Source organism: Pleurodeles waltl, chromosome 1_1, assembly GCF_031143425.1.
Source record: "Pleurodeles waltl isolate 20211129_DDA chromosome 1_1, aPleWal1.hap1.20221129, whole genome shotgun sequence".
NCBI lineage: Eukaryota > Metazoa > Chordata > Amphibia > Caudata > Salamandridae > Pleurodeles > Pleurodeles waltl.
In genome coordinates this window covers 27,353,403-27,375,141 of record NC_090436.1, presented here as the reverse complement: position 1 = coordinate 27,375,141, position 21,739 = coordinate 27,353,403, and the positions used below count along the sequence as shown (strand labels likewise).

The following is a 21,739-nucleotide window of genomic DNA, read 5'->3' as shown; positions in this document are numbered from 1 at the left end:
CTCTGTAAAAGTCAGGTGAGGGAAAATATATTTAAAAAAAAAACAAAAACAAAAAAAAATTGAGTTAAATCCATCGTCTTTTTTGCTCACCATGCCACACCTGTTTGGACCAAGCAAATCAGTCCTGACCCTCCTGAAGCCCTAACTGCCAGGCAAGGTCCTCGCTGGACCGGAAACAGGCATCCTGGGACCGGTTTCAGGGTATCAACCTTCATCAGCCAGGCTAGCCGGAATCCAGTAGCACAGTGAGCACAGAACCCACTTCTGGTCATACCCTTCCCACTTAGGGCAACTACAGCAAAACAAGATGGTGGATGGAATGCTGAACATTGTCAAGCATTCACCCCAAATCACAGATCTAGGTTGAATCCATCATTTTCTTTCATCACCATGGAACCCCAGTTTGGAACTAACCATATGCAAATGTCTTGATACTGCTCCCCATGGTACAGTCCAGCCCGAAGTGCCAGCCAGGTCCTCCCTGGACCAGAAATAAACATCCTGGGATCAGTTTCAGAGTATCAACCCCGTCCATCATCTTTTGGTGCTACGAGAGAAAATATGTGCGGACCCCAAAAGTTAGTGCTGTTGGGCTCCATAGGCAGCCACCACCTCCAATTAAGCACAGCTTTCAATGGCCTGCAGAGAGATAGGAGTTCTGCTACGTACAAAACCATGACCCAGAATCACGTCATCTACAAAGACTTAGCACCTACAAACATGCAGTGGGTGCACTTACGTCTGCATTCTATGAACCAACCCAGAGGCGGACTATCCCAGGCCAAATGAAGCTCCAGATCGCTGTGACTTTTCTGCAGTTTAGAGCTCTGGTGGCCCCAAAGAAGGGATGAAGTGGCTGCCAAAGGAGGATGCAGAGGTGGTCAAACTCCTTTGGCAACGCAGACATGGCAAAGGTGCTCTCAGGGGGCTCTAATACTCTCCGCCAGAGCAGATCTGCCATCCCAAGGCGTTTACGCCAACCCGGAGCCAGGTGCAGTGCACTGCCGCAAAGGAAAGGTGCCCCGCAGGGACATCCAGATGGTGGTCCCACAAAGATGATCTGCCCTCCCGGGAACCGACTTTTCCTCTGTGTTGAATCCTCCCTGTCGGTCTGTATGGATCTCACCTATTAACCTTGGTGGTTTCACGCCTTCTTGAAGTCTCTCCCTAAAGTTACTTTCAACCTTCCTTTACAGTACTTATTGGCTATTATTCTCACCCATACTTAGCCTTAGATGGCGTTTACCACCCAATTTGGGCTGCATTCACAAGCATCCTGCCTCTGAGAAGACCCAATCCTGGACCGAAAGAGCTGTGGCTCAAATCCTCATCAGAGCTTTCCAGCATAGCGCAGCAGGGAGCCCCTCCTGGTCCATGCTGAGCTCCGTGCCCAGCAATTTGTGGCATATCAGGAAGGCAAAGGTGTCACGTGCAGAGCATTAAACCATCACTCTTTTGCACAATGATTTCCCGAAAGAGAAGTAAATCAACTTTATTCCACTGTAATTGGCCCAGCACACAGGTACGAGGTGGAGGATAGGTTTCAATGATGTGGACAGGTAACAGAAGGCTAACTGGTTGTGGGTGATGTAAGATATGAAATGAGGGAAAGCACCCAGAGAAAGGAGCTTAAGGCCAACCTTAAGCAACATAATTCGGAGAAGTAAATGGGTTTGAAGCATCACCTTAGCAAAAGATACAAAAGAAAAGAGTATGAAAAACAAAACAAAGGCAATTGATATAGTGTGATGATAATTCAGGAATGAACAAGACTGGGGCAGATAAACTGTTCCTTTGTATCTCACATCTTGAAAGGACCACTTCTCGGTGTGGCTATGTATTTATCGGGTAAACAGAAGACAAAATACAAGAAACAAGACATCAAGCTCACCAGGCATGCGCTTCACAGGCTCAACGATCCAAGAGTGGAGACGGCTTGAAAGACTTACCTTGCTGTTTGGTGCCCAACGTACAGCAGCATTAAAGTAAGGAGATACACGTACAGCTTCACCAGGTATCGAACAGGAAGCATGAGCAGCACCACACACATTACATGACCTGGAATGTAAAGAAAGTCAAGACATTAACAACCCACACCAACAAAACAGTCTGACAGCAGCAAAAAACAATCCTGCATCGCTACAAATGGACACATTATCAATATTTGTGAAGATAAAAGATTTTAAACTAGGTACAAATAGATTTCCATCTATAGCCACGCTTTGTCCAGTGAAACGTAGATGTTTGGGAGGGAAGAAGGAGAGAAGGGGGCACCATCTGCAAAAGGAAGGTCTGTGGAAAGAGGGGTGGATAGAAGGTAAACACAGACACCCTTCTTTAGGCTCAGGAACAAAGTTGGCAGCTATGTAGATCTGAGGACCTACAGGAGAAGGGCATCAGTCTTTAATATACTTAAAGATAGCAGGGGCTGAACAATAGGCACCACCCTACCGATGATACCCTCCCATACTCGGACGTGGAGCTCGCTGTCGTGGGCATATCACATGAAAATCAATGATTATCCTCAAGTAGGGAAAATACCACATCTAAGTGCTCACCACAGAGATGCCAGTCTTTGTCATTAGCGGACTGCAGATTCTGCTGTTCACGTGAAACACAAATGCTAAAACATGTGAATTCCGCAGTGAAAATGTAGACGCGTACAGCAGTGGGTAAACTCAGGCTTGCATTCTAGGATGAAATTCCTGAATTAAGGACTGCTAGGGTGCTGCGGGTTGTGCGACACGCAGTAAATCATCTGTCCTCCATTAGTGAGAGGGGGGCGTCTCTGTACTGAATGAAAGAAGCAGTAGTGCACCCATATAGGCAGTAGTAAAGCAGGATCTCCGTGTTTCTCCAGGGGCAGGGCGAAGAACACCCACTTCTAAAAATCTATGATGCACATTAGGAAATGTATATAACATACATACATTAAGCATTCATGCATTGCAGAATGTCATCTGAACAATTGAAGAATGCGATTTGTTTTCTAAGACTTCAAAGATTCTATGCTATCACATTTTCTGAACTTCTGCATGGAAAGTTCATACCCAGGACAGGAATTCACAAGAACTTCCAATCTCTGAACAAGCCGACACCTTCTCTGGTTCAATGCAAACAAAAAAAACGAGGAAGAGCTATTTGCGCTGTAAATTCCTTACTGGACTTTTGCTGCTACATAAATTGAAATTAAAAAGTAAAACTGTTGACATAAGCGAGCCGATTCAAAGCGCCACGGCCGCAATGAGCATAAGCGCAAAGGAAAGACACAAAAGGAAAAATAAGTTTGCTCCCAGTCAAACGTATCGGCAATCGTGCAATTATCCATGTAACAGGGTCAATGGCCAAGGAGGTAACAAAACTGCCCCAAGGTGGGACAAACGTAAAGCATTTACCAACAGTAACAAAGGAGGTTTTTTTTCTTTTTTCAATTCTTTATTAAACTTTTATAAGTGAACAAATAATTATAGATTGTACAAAAAGAGAAAAAAAGAACTTAGATTCACATTAAAGAGATTCCAGTGTACATTGAGATGTTTAGATATTTTCCATAAATAAAACATTGGTCATTATATTATATCTGATATTCCTGGCAGAGAACTAATAAGCAAATATATATTATGTCAAAATGATCAAATATATTATTACAAAGTTACACTTATCTACAACCTAACTAGAGAAAAAAAAATTGTCAATAATATTGAAAATATAATAAAGGCATGAGGTATTATTTATGAATTATTGAACATTTAAAGAAATACACAAGAGAAGTGAAATTATTAGCTAGTCAAGAATACATTCCATATTTGGTCAAATTGTTGTAAGTTATCGTTTAATTTATATAGCATTCTTTCAAACTGGGCAATATCAAACATATCCTTTAAACACATTTGAGTAGATGGTAAAACATTAGATTTCCAAAAACGCAATATATTAACTTTGGCTACACTAATTGCAGTAGAAAGCCATCTATACAGATGTGATGAAAGTGTGCCTAGACCTTGGGTATCATGTAGTAAAAATAGGCGAGGTGATTGTGGGGCGATATTGGCCAACACTTTCCTTAAATATTGTGATATTTGTATCCAGAATGGTTGGAGTGCAGTACAGTCCCATAGGATGTGAACGATATCACAATTGGTCTGGTCGCATCTCCAGCAATTGGAATCATTACTAAGTTTAACAGAGTAGAGTTTCGAAGGTGACCAATGCCATCTATGTAAAATTTTGAAGTAATTAAGTTTCAACCTTGCATCACAAATCCCTTTATTATAATTCTCTAAAAGTTTAGCCCAATCTTTATCTGTATAGGTAATGTTAAGTTGTGTAGAACACCAAGATTGTAGATCTTTGGATGTATTATCTGAAAAAGATTTATCAATTAGTAAAGAATACAGGCCAGATACCTTGCCTTTAAAATTTCTCCATATATAAATATGGCGTGCAATGGATGAGTGAATCAAAAGGTCTGAATTCAAGGATGTTATAGTGTTTAGAATCGATGTTAGTAGTATATAGTTATGAAGTTGTAAGGTCGGGAGTCGATGTGTTTCTTGTAGTTGTGTAAATGATTTCAAAGAATTGTTTCGATTATATAAGTCTGATATGTTGTTGACTTTACATTTTTTCCAGATAAACCAATTTAGCTCTTTTCCTTTATGTATAATCGCAGAGTTATTCCATAACGGAGCATTTAAATGTATATTGACGTTACAGTTTATAATTTTATGTGCTTTTTGCCATGCTAATTGGGATGAATAAATGATTGGATTGGAGGATGGGGAGAATTTAGGACATTTAGTATAATAAATCGCCAAAGAAGTGGTAGTTTTCAATAAATGTTGTTCCAATTTGACCCATATAGGTATCTTGTCTTTATCAGATATCATGGAGGTCGAGTGAGATAATTGTTGTGCTATCCAGTACGTTTCCAGGTGTGGGAGTCTAAGGCCACCTTTTAGGGAGGATGAGTGTAATTTCGCACCACTTATACAGGGGTTTTTCCCTCCCCAAATGAAACGGCTTATTAGAGAGGTTGTATTCTAAAAAAAAAATAAAAAAAAGAAAGGGGGAGTGATAGCATGTTAAAAACATAATTAAATTTCGGAATTGTGTTCATTTTACTAATCTGCACTCTTCCCCATAATGACAGATTCAGTTGAGACCATCTAACAAAATCTCTTTTAAGTTTGTCTATAATGGGGTTCAAATTATCCATCGCAATATTTTTTAGTCCCGTATTGAAAAGGATCCCAAGATATTTGAATTGAGATGTTTTCCAATTGAAAGGTAGATCCCCTAAGGTTGTTGAAGTGTTACAGGTGTTCATTGGCAAAGCTTCACATTTAGACCAGTTGATCTTATATCCAGAGAATGCCGAGAAGTGAGTTAATAAATCAATCAGAGTGTTAATTAAGGTATTTGGGTTGGATAATGTGAGTAGAATATCATCAGCATAATAAAAAGCTTTTATCTCACCGGATAAAGTAGCGATACCGTGTATATTGATATTTTGCCTGATTGCAATAGCTAAGGGTTCTAATGCTATGAGGAATAACAAGGGAGAGAGAGGACATCCTTGCCGGGTTCCACGCGAGATTTTAAAGTAGGGGGAAGTGAAGCCATTGCAAGTAATAGCAGCTGTAGGGGAGTTATGCATTCCTTTAGCAAGCGTAATAAAATCTGGATCTATACCCATTCTATCCATGGTACGGAATAAATATTCCCATTCTACTCTATCAAATGCCTTTTCAGCGTCTAAGGATAAAAGGATATTTTTGTCTAGTGTATAACATTGTTGCCATAACAGGTGCAGAATGATTCGTAGATGGTTAGAGGAGGAACGCGATGGAACAAATCCTACTTGTGAGGGATGTATGAGAGACGTGATGACTGATTATAATCTTGTCGCTAATATTTTGGCCAAGATTTTAATATCAGAATTTATTAAAGATATGGGTCTATAGCTGGAGCATTCCAAAGGGTCTTTATCGGGTTTAAGAAGTACAGTAATGCGCGCTCTTAGAAATTCAGGTGGGAAGTGGCCTTTGATTAGAGATTCATTAAAAAAAGGAGTGTAGAATTGGAATAATTTGAGTTTTTGTGATTTTATAGAATTCTATGGGGAAGCCATCTTCTCCCGGGGCTTTATTTGTAGCTAGACATTCAATAGCTTTAGCTATCTCTTCTATTGATATATGTCCTTCTAATCTTTGTTTCTGTTCTTGAGATTTTTAATTTTTTAAAGAATTCATCTTCCACTAATGTATCTTCACAGTTCAAGGAGGTATAGAGTGTTTCATAGTATTGTTGAAATTGGGTTATTATATCCGTAGGTAGGGTAAGTAAGTCATTTGAAGAGTTCCTAATAGCAGAACTCATTCTAGACGATTCTTGTTGGCGTAATTGATAGGCTAAGAGACGTCCTGCTTTCTTCCCCCTTTCATAATGACGTTGTCGTATTAGGAATAAGCATTTTTCAGCTTGAGAGGTATATAAATTATTAAGTCTAAACTTAACTGATAATTTTTTTAGAAGGATAGGTGATTCTGATTTATTATAATCTTTCGTAAGCGATTGAGCTTCTTGTTCCAATGAGATCCTCTCTGCGTTCAATTTTTTTTTTAAGTAGATAAGAATCCCTCATAATCATTCCTCTAATGACAGTCTTGCCTGCACCCCATAATACGCTTGCATCTGTGACGGAATCTTTGTTCTCATCTAGAAACTGATCCACATGTTGACATGGATCTAGTTTAGCTTGTGGTGTTTTACATATTGAAGTATTAAATCTCCAATGAGTTCTAGGAGATTGAGTAAGTCCAATATTGATGTTCAAATCTATTAAATCATGATCAGATATACTACAAGGAGTAATTCCTGCATGTGAAATTGACTGTATCAATGTTGGTGATGTTAAAAAATAATCTATTCTAGAACGAATGGAGTGTGCACTGGATGTAAAAGTATAGTCTCTATCATGTGGATGCAGTAAACGCCAAGGTTCTTGTAGAGCAAAGTCATCCATAAGATCTTTCAGGATATATCTGTCGGTGGAATGATGGGTATCTGGTTTACCAGATTTGTCAATAAATTGGTCTATTGTAACATTCCAATCTCCACCAATCAGTATTTTGGTGGGTCCAAAAGATTAAAGTAATCTAGTAATTTTTTAAATAAATATTGTTTTGGAATCAGTAGGTGCATATATTGACCCTATAATCATATGGCAGTTTCTGACACGTATTTTAACGAATGCATATCTGCCTTCATCATCTGTCCAGGTTTGTAAGATTTTATATGGTAGGTTTTTATTGAAAAGGATAGCCACTCCACATATCCGGAAAGGTGTGGCAGTATCCATAGGATTTTTAGGAGTTTTATTGGCGTCTATTACTTGACCTATCCATTCTCTCCGCAGTTTCTCACTTTCTGATTCAGTAAGATGTGTTTCTTGTAATAAAGCAATATCTGGTGGTTTTTGTTGGCCAAGATATCTAATTATTTTTTTTCTCTTAATAAAGTGCGTCAAACCGTTAACATTTAAAGATACAACATTCAGAGGTTTTAACTTGTTAGAAGACATATCATAGCGATATCAAAAAATATTTAAAATAAATTTTAAAAAAACAAAAAATAAAAATATATAATGCCAATCTATGAAAGTGGATAAAAGAAGTAGAAAAGTTGAGAGAAAAGAATATGAGGAGAGAAGAAAAAAATAATTTAGAATATTAGGATTATAGCTATGTAATTATATGAGATTTGAATCTTTAACCCAATACGGATTCGTTGAAAATGTAGTAACAGGAAAGTATCACTTATCAGAAGAGTTGTTTATTACTGGACTGTCCAACTTAATAGATAAGACAGTATGTACACTGAGTGATTGAACTTTAATCAGGGGATAGAAGCCTGGAAGCTGTGAAAGGAAGACAGAGAAGAGGAAAAAAGGAGAGGGAACACTATTGTTAGGACACAGAATATATTTTCCTACGTCATAGATATAGCAAACCACCCCTCTAGGATTAATATACTGAACTTTACTCATGGTTTGATGGGAGATCTGGATTTGTCTCTTGGGTGATTTTTTTTCCATGCCTTAAATTTACCACCATGTGTCCATTGTCGCTGCACAGGTATCCATTCACCTTGATCTGTATCCTCTGCAGAGATAGAAGGTGTGGGTTCTATAATGTCTGTATTTGAGGTAGATTTGTGTTCCATTTCAGTGTCTTTATCATCAAGGTCATTCAAAAAGGATTCTAGATCGTGAGGGTCAAAATATTCTTTAGTTTTCCCTTGAAAAGTCACAATCACGGTGGCAGGTTCCAAAAGGCCATATTTGATCTCTCTTTTCTTTAACCTAGTACGTAAATTTAGAAATGGTTTCCTTTCGAAATTTGTAGGTGCAGAAAAATCTGCTGTAATTATTAGCTGGGATGAGTCCTATTCATAAGGACCATGTTTTTTGGCAGCCATTATGATTTGACGGGCCTGTTGATGATGTAAACAGCATGCCAAAACATGTCTAGGTCTCGTAGATGATGTGATTCCATGTGAACGTACACGGTGGGCTCTTTGAAAATCAAGTGGCTGTGAAAAGGTAATTTTCGTTAAGGTCGGAAGAAAAGTGGTCAAAAAGTCCAAAATATTGTCCTTTTCTATTTGTTCCGGAAGGCCAATGATACGTAGATTATTCTTTCTGCTTCGGTCTTCTAACTATCACTTTTTGTTGCAGGTATCCAATATCTTGACTATTGTCAGGTATCTTGTCGATGAGGTTTTCAACAGCCGAGAGACGAGCATCCGTTGATTGCATATTAATCTGGAATTTTACAACTTCATTCCTCAGTCCTTGGACTTCCGTGGTATTAGTGGATACTGTGTGTTCTAAAGAGGAAATGGACGATCTTATGGCTAGAAGTTCTTTCAAGATAGTATCCATATTCGTTGTAGATGCAGCAGCGGATTCAGCCATTATGTGCTATGAGTTTGCAATCTCTGGTACAGTTTGTAAGGCTGCACTATATGATAGTTGACGCACAACTTTAGGATCTGACATGTATGGTATCTATTACGTTCCAGAAATGTATTTATGATTGGTATCAAAGTTGCCTTGAAAAGGTAAAGCCCACTGTGTAGTGTCTTCAATGAGAAAAGAGAGCAAGATTTTTCCAGATTTAGTTTGTAAATTCAATATGAGTTGTACTTTTGATGTGTAGACCCATATATTTGAAGGAGCATTACTGCTGTGAAGAGAGAAAAAAAAATACGAGGTTGCTTGGGCAACGCTTTGTGTCACGTTTGAATAAAGAACCGATATATCATTTGTTGATAACGAGTCTGGAGTGGATTTTATTTTTGCAAAGTTTAATCGTCATGTAGATTTTATGATTTACTACAGTAGTATTGTTTAAGTTGTAGAAACTGAACAAGCAGCTTTGTTGATTATTAATGCAGTCTTAGTACGCCTTTTCTCTGGAGGAGAGATCAATGAAGGAAGGAAAAAAAAAATGGGAAAAACTGAATCCTTTATACAATCACCCATGTAGATGTTGACTGCAGATGTTGAAATTAAGAAGAGCACTTATATTCGATGTCCGAACATTTTAGTAACCCTCCAGGGTGAGAGAGTAAGTCTCAGGCATATAAGTCCACGTTATTCGTTTTGTTTTTATAAGCTTTAAATTATATCTTTTCCCCTTGTTCCTTCGTTTCTATCCTCTTCTCTCCTTGTTTTTTTGTTTTTCCTTTTATTTTTTTAAAACGTGAAGTAGTATTGTCATACAAACATAAGTTCAGAGTGTGTGTTTCTTAATTATTTAACGATATCTGGTGCATCGTGGTTGCATTATCCAAAAGTTATGGATCGGAAAGTTACATTGCATGTCTGAATTTCCTTTCGTGACTTTCGATTTGAAGGGAGCGTCGTTCAAGTCCACATTTCCCCCTATTGTATACTGCGCACTGTTTATTTTAAGATTTTTTGCATTATGGGGTTAGCGTGGAGTGCATGACCGATGATATCCAGATGGCAAGCATTATTTGTTATTGAAGAATGCAAAGAAAGAAATACCGTTTTGTCTTGGTGCTCCGATTTCCGTATCTTTGTTTCCAAGGGAGCGTCAATAAACTCCACAGCAGTAAAGGCTGTGCATGCAGACTTCGATCGAAGTGAAGATAAGGCGAGTCTTATTTAAATTTTCCAGTTCCAGTAGTTTCCTGTGGGGTTCCGATGATCTATTTTTGGCTTTTTTAAATGGTTTGACGGGGAAAAAGCATGCTTAGTCCCCTTCCTTCTCCCTGTTCTGTCCGGCTCTAGAATTGAGCCGCCATCTTCCTCAGCACTTGGCTCCGCCCCCAACAAAGGATTGTTAAAAGGTAACCCCATGAACATGTGATAGTGGTGGATGTGCAGTGGGTGTGGTTAAAAGCCCAGATACGTATCAACAGGTAGGAAAAGCAGTGCTTGCGCACTCGACCTAAAAATGTAACAAAGGGGGAAACGAGCTATGCTTGCATCGTTTATGTGTTTCGAAGTTATGAACTGGCGGCTTGTGGTTTCTGTCCAACAATATGCACAACCTCCAAGAAGGCTGGAAAGAAAAAAACATTAGCTGATAAAAATAAATTAAAAAAAAGACTGTACCAAGATGTCAGCGCCTAAATCAAAGCGTGTAAATACTGTTGTATCTCTCGAAGTTACACTCCTATGACTAATGGCTGCTTGTATATAGAACACCCCTAATGCAGGAAATGTTCAGGAGCTCTGCTCTGGGTATGATCTTTTCCAGGAGACCTTAAAGATTAACTTATTATGGTGCACTCACCAGCCTGCTGTCTGGGCTTTACTATGTGCTCATCAACGGAACCCACACAGTGAACCTTATACAGACCATCAATTATTTGTCATCATCACTGACGATTAAGTGCTGCTCTAAAGGAAGCTAAATTAACAGGATTTTTTCTTTTTTGTATTTAAAAAAAAAAAAAAAAAAAAAACCCTGATGTGAATCTCACGTAGAGCTTGACTGGTTATGCAAAACTGGGGCCTACTGGGACATGACAGCTGTCAGCAACAACCGCAAGAGAGCAGAAAGGTTCATATTAAGCAACATGCTGTACACTTACGGCATCTTAATCGCGTGTATTTTTAGAAAATTGACATTCAGGGGTAGTTATTTGAGCCTTTTAAGTGTCCCTGCAAAGCTTCAGCCGCATACATTTCACTTCAACTACGAGAAGCGCACAGTTTGAGGCAGCTTCTGCTCCTTAATACGTTTCCCTCTCCGTCTTCAGATATGCTACACCACTTTTAGGCTTTTGTAGACAAATTTAGAGTAGGTTTTTGTTTTACTTTTTTTTAATTAAATTTGTACTTCTACGCCTTGTAATCTTGTTCACTGTGTTAAATTTACCATTTTGCTATGGTATATCAGACCCAGAAATACTCCTCGGTGGTTGGGGGGTCAAGGCAAGGAATGAAATGAGGGCTCAGTCCACTTATTTCAGGCCCAATAAACTGATCTTTTTCAGAAAACGGCGAGTGGAAGCCATGGAAAGGGTGGTCAGAGGGCCGCCGTGGTAAGGGGTTATTAGAGCACGGTCGTTTCCTACATGCAGTCAGTCGTAGTCAGAGTCTCCTCCATGAGATGTGTACATAGCTAGAGCACAGCAGGCACATACATGCACCACTGGTTCTGTCACTTGTGTTGCACTTGTCCTAAAACGAATTTCCAATCACCTTGATAGATCAGGAATACATTTACTGATCTTTGGAGGACAGACAAAAAGACAATGGAAGTAGTAGGTCAGAACAGTCTAAAAACGCCACCACTGAGACCCAGAGCTCACAAGAAAGATCGATTGAATGAGTGATCAGGCTCTGCTCTACTCTAGGGAACTTCTTAAAATATTGGCAGCTCTCCTGCTCCTTCCCCTCCAGTAGGGGTTCTGAGGTATTGTTTTTCACCTTTAAATCACTTTCCCACCGATCTCACCTCAAAACCACCCATGTGTACTACTCTCTCCGGAAGACTTGATTCCTTCCTTTCACCTGCCCCCAAGATACAAAGCTGCTTCCTGTGATGTCATGCAGGCTGACACACACCAACAAAGCCCTTTACAAATAAGTTATAACAGGAAAAACCTGCTTCTTAAATGACTGAGTATGAAGTCAACTGTAAAGCCCACGTAGACGTCCAAAAAACAGTCTCACATGAGGGTTCACCCACTGGTCACAGATATAGAAAACTAGGGCAAAGTGATTTGTACTTTGTGGGCTATGTCACCAGCTTCAATGTCAACCCTTGCCAAGACACTCCTGTTCCCAAGCTGGGCACTCTAGCCCAGGAACCAGGCTTCCCTGGTAAGAATCAATCTGCACTTCCGCTCAGAACTGGATGGTGGTCTCCAGGCTGTTTGGGGGGGGGGCCTGGGACAAACCGTGTACCATACTCCACAAATGTAACACGAAACACCTTGGAGTCAACCAGACCAAGCATACAGGGAGAAATAGAAGAACACAGGAACTGCGCGCAAGTGTGTATGCTGGGGGTGGGGGACAAGGTAATGTCTGTAGGTAAGGTTACAACCAATAAAACCATGCCTCACCTCCCGCTATTAGAATTACACTGCCCTAATATGGATAAGGTGTGCTTTACTTGTTTGCGCCATATCGCACCGTAAAGCTGGTGCGCCAGTTGCAAACAGGGAAAAGTGGGCTGCCTTCAGGGTAGCAATGAACTTGCGCTGCCCCCAGGGTAAGATCAATACAGAGCAGCTGTTTAAAAGCTGCTTTGTGTTTCTCTGCGCAGGTGACAACCCGCTTGCACTTTTAAGAAGGATTAGAAATCCCCTTGCAGGTTGGTCCAGTGAGTGACTGCATCCGCCTGCAAGGAACTAGCTGGGGTGGAACCCCCTTTTATCCCTCCGGAGGACTGCCCGCAGGGGGCATACTGACAGTGCACCACCTTTTTGTGGCACATTTTCAGTGTGCCTCCTAAGGGCATGTTTGCCTCTAGATCCACGTCAGTAATACAGTGTTGGACAGAGGCATGCCCCCACGCAAATGAGGGACCGCCCTCTCTCAATAGTGCTGACGCTACACCTGCGCTAGCGCTATCTGTATTACAGAAGAGGCCACACAAGACTCTGCGAACCCTTCTGTAATACCAAAGTGCCCTGTTAGACCCCCAGAGCACTTCTGTAATTCGGACCCAGATGCCCTCAGCAAACGACAATACTGCTGCAGCAATTGTGGAAGGCAATGTAGAAACCAGTATGGCAAGGTACGTTCAAGGGTGCATGGTGGGTGGGGGTGCAGGACGAACACTGGCGTAGCAACAGGAAGACTAAGAGGCTGGCCAGGACATGGAATAAACTGGTGAATTTGGGCAGCACTCCTGGACGGCAGCATCAATGAGCAGCATATTGTTTGTTAGATGCCCCACGAATATCCGAGAAATGCTTAGATGAAACAAAGGTGCCTTGGCGTATTTTCAGGAGCCAATAATTTGATGGCACAGGAACAAATGTACAGTATACATTCTGCACAGTATTTAAAACGGGTATAATTTTTTAATCACATAAAAATGTATGACTGGTACTTCTTTGATGTGGCACCAGTATGTACTGCTGTGCTTCCAATCAAGTGCACAACTTTCTCCTGCAGAAAAACAATGCTCCATGTACCGTGATAGACCCCGAGCTAGTAGAATAAATATCTTTAGTACCTTTGACTTTTTAAACCCCTCTGACTTTTAAATTCAGTTGGTGGACAAAGGACATGTAATGCAGCCTTTGCTCCATTATTCCAACATTTTCAGACTAAGTAAGAGGAGGACCACCACAGGCTTGAGCCACCCATTGCCAACCCCCCTCCCGCCCCACAGGGAAAGGTCCAACTAACTTAGGCCCAATGAGTATCTGAATATTGTATGAGTGATCTGTATTTAGAATCCAATGCACTAAAGATTATTTCTGAAACGTTGTGCAGCAAAATGTACCAACTGGCCTAATTTAGCCCCCAATGGTCTCGAGCCATTCCAGGGGTACCACATTAACCTACAAAGCGTTCAGTTTTCAAACTTATGATGTGTGCAGGGAGACGGTGCAGACATCTAAAGCGCCTGCATGGATTTCGCTCTGGTGTTGTAAGAACTATTTCCAAATAAATTCATAGGAAATCATATTGCATTTTTAAAATAAATTTAAAGCTAACTGAATTCATGTTTGATCCGTGTCCGTTAATTGTGATGGATGTCTGCTTTAGTCAACATGAATAAGTTGCATCTGTCAAAACCCCTTTGAGAGGGCCACAGGGCAAGCAGGGGCTACTGGGCCCAACCGTGGTGGTGGAGGCATTTTACTCCTGATGTGCCGGGGCCTGAACTACTGTGGTTCCTGAGGAACTGGGTCAAGTGCCCCTTTTGCACTTGACTCAAAACTACCACTGAGGTCGAGCAGTCACAGGCTGCCTCGGGGGGAAGGGGCAAAGGACTGGGAGCGTAGATACAAGCTAGTGAACACGACTTATGACTCAGAAGTCATACCATACACACACGTCAAGCACAGCAGATTCTCAACTAAAAGCCAGCTAAGCTTTGAACTTTTCAAATGATATACCTAGGTTGGAACCAAATGCACTGCAAGCGCAGCAGGAATCAGGAATGGGGTGCGCGAGATTACTGGCAAAGAAAGGGGACTTTAAGCGCACTGGTGTATCTACCATGTTGCTGGCATTTTGGCATTTCACATTGCTATACAAGCGCAGGCATCTAAATGGCCCATAGGGGTGCATGTTTTAGCAATTTTTTGACACCATTAAGTGTGTGTATATGAATGACTGTGTAACTGAGAAATGTTTCTGGAATGAAATGGGTCGCATGGGCAACAGACAGGTAGAACCACCCAGGCAGTGTCAGGGGCAGCCAAGTACTGTTTGACAACTTCTATGAGTAGGGATAATTGATTGATACATTCCCAGTGAGTTTTACTAGTTTGGCCAGGGACGCTCATCTCTTGAAAGTGCTCCCTAGTCTTTATGGCTAAAGCAGGGAGTTCTTGGTGCATGGAATATCATGAATGGGGCGAATCTAAACAAAGCGGGTGAGCTTTCTTACTGTTTTGCCATTGTACCGATTGTCCCAGATGTTTTGCATTCCTTAGTAGACACCGCCCAGGATATTACGGCGCTAAGATGATTCTGCATACTTCATTTGTATAGGTGGTGCCTCCACTCTGGAAGACACAAATTCTGTGCCCTTGTCCGATTACCTAGCCTGAGCTAGAGGCGCTATGAATGGAGTATATGAACAGATCAAATACGGAGACCTCTGGTAAAAAATTACATGGTGAATTATGTAGCTTAGAACAAAGAAATACTCTGAAAACAGCAATTACAAAGAAAAAACGCCAGGAAACAAGTGTACTTTGTTACAACAGAGCACTTTAATTTTTATTTTTTCTTGTAATTGGTTAGAGAGTTTGACTAGACTGCTGCTGCTAATAGCTCTAATCAGCATGCACCATATTCAAGAGCGACTGCATTTCTTTTGCATACTGACCCATTACAAAGAATTGGAAACATGAGTGGTTCTTCCAACCACTAGTTATCCATACTTAGTTTATCACAGATTATTCTGCCCTCAGATATATCCCTTTCTCTAATTTTTATGTGCTGCCACACATATGAGCATTCAGCTAGGTCTTGTGGAATTAAATAAAGAGACGATAAATCAATCATGTTTGAGGAAGTGAGATCCAGTTTTTATTATTTTCGGTAAATACTGAAATAAGAGTATATGTTTTATTCCACACTTTATCATCAGAAGGGAGCATAAGATAGCCCCCGACTGTCCATTTCATTGATTCTTTAAAAAGGACTAAACTATATATTACAATATGCACGCACTTCCCATATTTGTTCTGCATAATCATTGTTGAGTACATACTTTAAGTAATGTTCTTTTCCTTCCATTACTGTAGCTCAAATGCAAGATTACCCTTAGCATTCTTGTGTTTTGGGAACCCTTCCTTTAATAAAAAAAATAATAATGTATTGGCCTGTTTTTGTGAACTGCACCCACTTTAAAAAAGTATTTTATTTGTAGGTTTCAAGACTGATCCTAAAGGAGGTTGCACAAAACCATGATATTCAGCCCACCACCGACTTAAAAATAGTTTTTATTGTTAGAAATACTGAAATATATCAAGACAATTAAATGCAAACATAATGAATATTAAACATCATATATAACATTCTTCTTATAGAGGGTTTAAATACACAACCCGTTCCTTATAAAATGTTGACATAGCACTGTCAAATTGAAAAACGTCTGTTTATGTAGTGTCACAGTTACAAACATTACTGTTAAAAACATAAATCAAATATAAACTTCTTATAAAGAAGAGGTTACTTGATGCTTTTCTTGAAATTCAATTAGATATTAACTATATGACCTTGCCAAAGAATTATTACTCTGAATAATTATGTGCAGAGTCATTCCTGCAAACGACAGATGGGTCTCTTTTATGAGTCTGTATACACATTTTAGTCCCAGCAACTCAATGTAGCACTCAAAGCAACAGACACAATTCTACACCTACAGAGTAAACTGCAAAGCACACTCCCCTTCAAATCTTATATAAGTGAGCTTTAATCCCAACTGCAAGCAATAGGGGCACTTTCCACTTACACCTTTAAGCAAAACTCTAACAGAGTAGCCATTGTCCATTAAATCTACAAAGACCAATCAGAGCCGTATGAGCACTTCCTCTTACCACGTCAGAGTGCCATTTCGATACAATGTTGTTTTTGATTATAACAGCAAAACACTTACAGGGCAGGGCCAAGTCAAGCCGAGCATTGCAGACATGCCACTCAAATTAGGTTTTCTTCTCAGCAAACAGTTTCTATTGTCAATCAATTTTATTTACAGTTCCTCTCCAACTTTTTTGTCACCGTAAACAGGCTTCAGCAGGGTCCAAAACACCTTTATCATGTGCACAAAGCAAAACGTCCAACTGCTTACATAACATTTTAGGTGGGAAATCAAACACCTGCTGTAAAATCATTAGAAGGTCTGCAAAGTGTACTGCAAATAAGAAAGGTACGGACACGACCTTACTCGAGACGGTTGTTTTTCCATAGATGGAGCCATCTGCAGTGTTTATTTGTATGTTTTCAATGTGTTTCCCAATACAAATTGTCTTCTGGTTTTAATGAAGGGTGCAGTAAATCATTCTATGCAGTAAACACAGTTGATGTTCAAACTCCGAACCCTTAATCTTTTCTCGAATGTCTTGCTAATGGTTCATCATAAATCCAGTATTTAGGTTCAAGTTCTTTGCATATACTTCCATACCAATGTTAAATACACAGCAGGGCAGTAGATGTTCCCACCCCCCTGCCTTGTCGATGAATCTAACACGTCAAAGGTAGATGTTTCTTTCCCTCTCACTGGTAGAAGGTTCCAGTCTACCTGACTGATTCCCTCTCGCACTTTCAAAAAGACATTATTGCTCTCAGGTAGATGTTCTTCCCCCTCACCAATATAGATGATCTCTCTCCTTAGACAGAAGAGAGCCCACCACGTAGATTCCACTCTACATTGTAGCCTATTCGATCTTGCTCTTACAAATGAGCACTCACAAAGTTAAGTGATCTAGGCGTAACATGCTAAGGCATGCAGCGTTAGCATATTAGAATAAGACTCGGGAGAGAAAGCCAGCAAGCGCGGATAAAGGGCTATAGTTGTAAAGTAGTCCTTCATGAAATTCAATGCAAGCACTTGAGTGGTGGAAGGATACATTCAAACAGCCAATACCATTAGGTGAGAGATTAATACTCCAGTGAGGTAAGTCAATTTGTGATTGAAAAAATAATTGCTGAAAAAGGCTTCTCAAAGAAACCCAGAAGGTGAAAGAGATGGAACCCAAATCTTGTCTATATATTAATAGCAGTAGATCTGTAATGCAGCTGTCGCCCAGCCAAAACACAGACCTAAAAAGCAACCTCAATCCAAGGGGTAAATTCCCACAGTTACAAGGTTCACATTTTGTTTTAGAAGAAGTCCACTCTCACTAGGCAGCACCCCCCTCTTTGCAGATGACTGCCCATCTCACCTTGCAGATGCCTCTCAGTCAGTTTACAAGGACCTCCTCCCTCTTAGCAGCTGTTTCTCCCTGCCAATAGAAGATGCTCTACTTCATCCATATAAATTGCCTTTCTCCACAGACGTAAGATGCTCTTCTCCACCTTCAGAGGAAGTAGGTTTCTCGCCACATCATCGTATCCCCCAGGTAGATTTTGTTGATGGTGAAAATCTCCCCACGTACTGTTCCTTCCCAGGTATCTCTCAGTATTCCCAGGCACTATGACTCTTCCAGGAAGGTCTCATTGGTGCTAAATGTATCCACTGGTACTAAGCACCTTCCCATGAAGGTCTGATTGGTGCTAAAGTCTCCCCAGGTACTATGTCCAGTCCCAGGTAGGTCTGATTGGTGCTAAAAGTCTCCCAGGTATGATGTCCCTTCCCAGGTAGGTCTCATCTGAGCTACAAGTCTCCCCAGGTAGGTCTCACCAGTGATACAAGTTTCCAAAGGTAGTGCCCCTTCTCGGGCTGGTCACTTTGGTGCTACAAGTTTCCCCCACGAGACTATGCCCCTTCCAGTGTAGGTGTCTCGAGCGCTACACGTTTCCGCAGGTACTCTGCCCCCTCCAGGTAGTTGTCATTGGTACTTTCCTTCCTCCCCCCCCCCCGGGTGTCATAAGTACTACCAGCCCCCCAGCACTCTGCCCCCCCCACACCTCTGGTAGGTGTCATTGGAACTCTGCCCCCCTCCAGGTAGTTGTCATTGGTACTCTTCTACCCCCCCCATGGGTGTCATTGGCACTCTTTTCCTCCCCCCCTGGGGGTAGATGTCATAGGTACTACCAGCCCCCCCAACCCCGGTAGGTGTCAATGGAACTCTGCCCCCCGCTAGGTAGTTGTCATTGGTACTCTTCTACCCCCCGTGGGTGTCATTGGTACTCTTTCCCAGCCCCCCCACCCCCGGGGTAGGTGTCATAGGTACTACCAGCCCCCCCAGGTAGTTGTCATTGGTACTCTGCCCCCCTCCCCCAGGGAGATGTCATTGGTACTCTCTCAACACCAACCCCCGGGTGGGTTTTGTAGGTACTACAAGCCGCCCCCCCAGTAGGTGTCAATGGTACTCTCCCAAAACCACCTCCCAGGTGGGTGTCATAGGTACTACCAGCCCCCCAAGGTTGATGTCACTGGTACTCTGCCCCCCATTGGTACTCTGCCCCCCCCCAGGTAGGTGTCACTGGTACTCTGCCCCCCCCCCCCAGGTAGGTGTCACTGGTACTCTGCCCCCCCCCCCCAGGTAGGTGTCACTGGTACTCTGCCCCCCCCCCCCAGGTAGGGGTCATTGGTACTCTGCCCCCCCCCCAGGTAGGGGTCATTGGTACTCTGCCCCCCCCCCCAGGTAGGGGTCATTGGTACTCTGCCCCCCCCCCAGGTAGGGGTCATTGGTACTCTGCCCCCCCCCCCCAGGTAGGGGTCATTGGTACTCTGCCCCCCCCCCAGGTAGGGGTCATTGGTACTCTGCCCCCCCCCCCAGGTAGGGGTCATTGGTACTCTGCCCCCCCCCCAGGTAGGGGTCATTGGTACTCTGCCCCCCCCCCCCAGGTAGGGGTCATTGGTACTCTGCCCCCCCCCCCCCAGGTAGGGGTCATTGGTACTCTGCCCCCCCCCAGGTAGGGGTCATTGGTACTCTGCCCCCCCCCCCCCCCCCACGTAGGTGTCACTGGTACTCTGCCCCCCCCCAGGTAGGGGTCATTGGTACTCTGCCCCCCCCCCAGGTAGGGGACATTGGTACTCTGCCCCCCCCCGGTAGGTGTCATTGGTACTCTGCCCCCCCCCAGGTAGGGGTCATTGGTACTCTGCCCCCCCCCGGTAGGTGTCATTGGTACTCTGCCCCCCCCCAGGTAGGGGTCATTGGTACTCTGCCCCCCCCCAGGTAGGGGTCATTGGTACTCTGCCCCCCCCCAGGTAGGGGTCATTGGTACTCTGCCCCCCCCCCAGGTAGGTGTCATTGGTACTCTGCCCCCCCCCAGGTAGGGGTCATTGGTACTCTCCCAACCCCTCCCCAGGTAGGTGTCATTGGTACTCTGCCCCCCCCCAGGTAGGGGTCATTGGTACTCTGCCCCCCCCCCAGGTAGGTGTCATTGGTACTCTGCCCCCCCCCAGGTAGGTGTCATTGGTACTCTCCCAACCCCTCCCCAGGTAGGGGTCATTGGTACTCTGCCCCCCCAGGTAGGGGTCATTGGTACTCTGCCCCCCCCCCAGGTAGGGGTCATTGGTACTCTCCCAACCCCTCCCCGGCGGGTGTCACAGGTGCTACCTGCAGAGGTGTCATGCCTGCCACCAGCGCTCCGCAGCCCCCACCCCGCCGACAGCGCCTCACCCAGGTAGTAGAGGGCCCAGGCGCTCCGGGCCTGCAGCAGGGGCGGGCGGCGGCCCCGCAGGGAGCCCTGGTAGCTCTGCACGTCCCAGCGGTAGAGCAGGTCCAGCAGGGCCAGACCGGGCACCCGCAGCAGCACGTTGGCCGTCCTCTCCATGCCGGCCGCGGGGTCAGGGCCGGCCCTGCTCCGGCGGGCACCTGAGCGCGGGAACCGACTCCGCCGTCGGGGAAGGGGGCAGAGCCCACCGGCGCCGCTCGGACAGTGTGCGCACTGCGCATGCGCGGCTCCGGCGTAGGGGCGTGGGCACGGCGGACGTCCCCGATCAGAGAACGTCACAGGGCCACGCCCACCAGCTGTCCTTCCACCGCGCATGCGCCCAGCTCGATAGTAAACACAAAAAGAGGACACGGAAGGTGTGATACGCGTGAAACACACAGCATACTTTTTTCTTCACTAAAATGCTGGTTTTTTGAGACAGTGTCTTTTGGTTTGTGATTTTTTTGGGACTTTTTAACCCCTTCGCTGCCGGGCCTTTTCCCCTCCAGTGCTGAGCCCTTTTTTTGGCTATTTGGGGCAGTTTGCGCTTAGGCCCTCATAACTTTTTGTCTACATAAGCTAACCAAGCCAAATTTGCGTCCTTTTTTCCAACTTCCTAGGGATTTTAGAGGTACCCAGAGTTTGTGGGTTCCCCTGGAGGAGACCAAGAAATTACCTAAAATGGAGCAAAAATGTGTGTTTTTTGGGAAAAAGGGCTGCAGAAGAAGGCTTGTGTGTTTTTTCCCCTGAAAATGGCATCAGCAAAGGGTTTGTGGTGCTAAAATCACCATGTCCAAGCTTTCAGGGACAAATAGACGAATCAGAAAAACACATTTTTCAACACAATTTTGGCATTTTACTGGAACATACCCCATTTTTACTATTTTTTTTGCTTTCAGCCTCCTTCCAGTTAGTGACAGAAATGGGTGTGAAATTAATGCTGGATCCTGGACAGCTAAACATTTCTAAAAAGCAGACAAAATTCTGACTTCAGCAAGGCGTCATTTGTGTAGATCCTACAAGGTTTTCATACACAAAATAACAGCTGAAATACAAAAATATTGAAATTGAGGAGAAAAACAGCCATTTTTCTCCACGTTTTACTCTGTTACCTTTTCCTGCAATGTCAGATTTTCGAAAGCAATATACTGTTACGTCTGCTGGACTTTTGTGGTTGCGGGATATATAGAGCTTGTGGGTTCATTAAGAACCCTAGGTACCCAGAGCCAA

General features: G+C 43.0%; 1 protein-coding gene across 3 annotated transcripts in view; it reads right to left on the bottom strand.

Annotated features, from left to right (window-relative positions):
- Positions 1 to 20,762, bottom strand: part of LOC138258457 (RING finger protein 145-like) — a 70,022-nt gene extending 49,260 nt beyond the window's left edge. Inside the window, exons 1-2 of one of the 3 annotated variants that reach the window (XM_069205955.1) lie at positions 20,476 to 20,762; positions 1,950 to 2,058 (exon numbers count right to left, since the gene is read on the bottom strand). In XM_069205955.1, coding sequence (XP_069062056.1) covers positions 1,950 to 2,058; positions 20,476 to 20,629 — 263 coding nt within the window. In that variant the 5' untranslated portion in view covers positions 20,630 to 20,762. Of the gene's footprint in view, positions 1 to 1,949; positions 2,059 to 18,129; positions 18,744 to 20,412 lie in introns of those variants that run through there. The other 2 variants (XM_069205936.1, XM_069205983.1) reach the window with 2 other exon arrangements.
- Between the last annotated feature and the right edge of the window lie 977 nt (positions 20,763 to 21,739).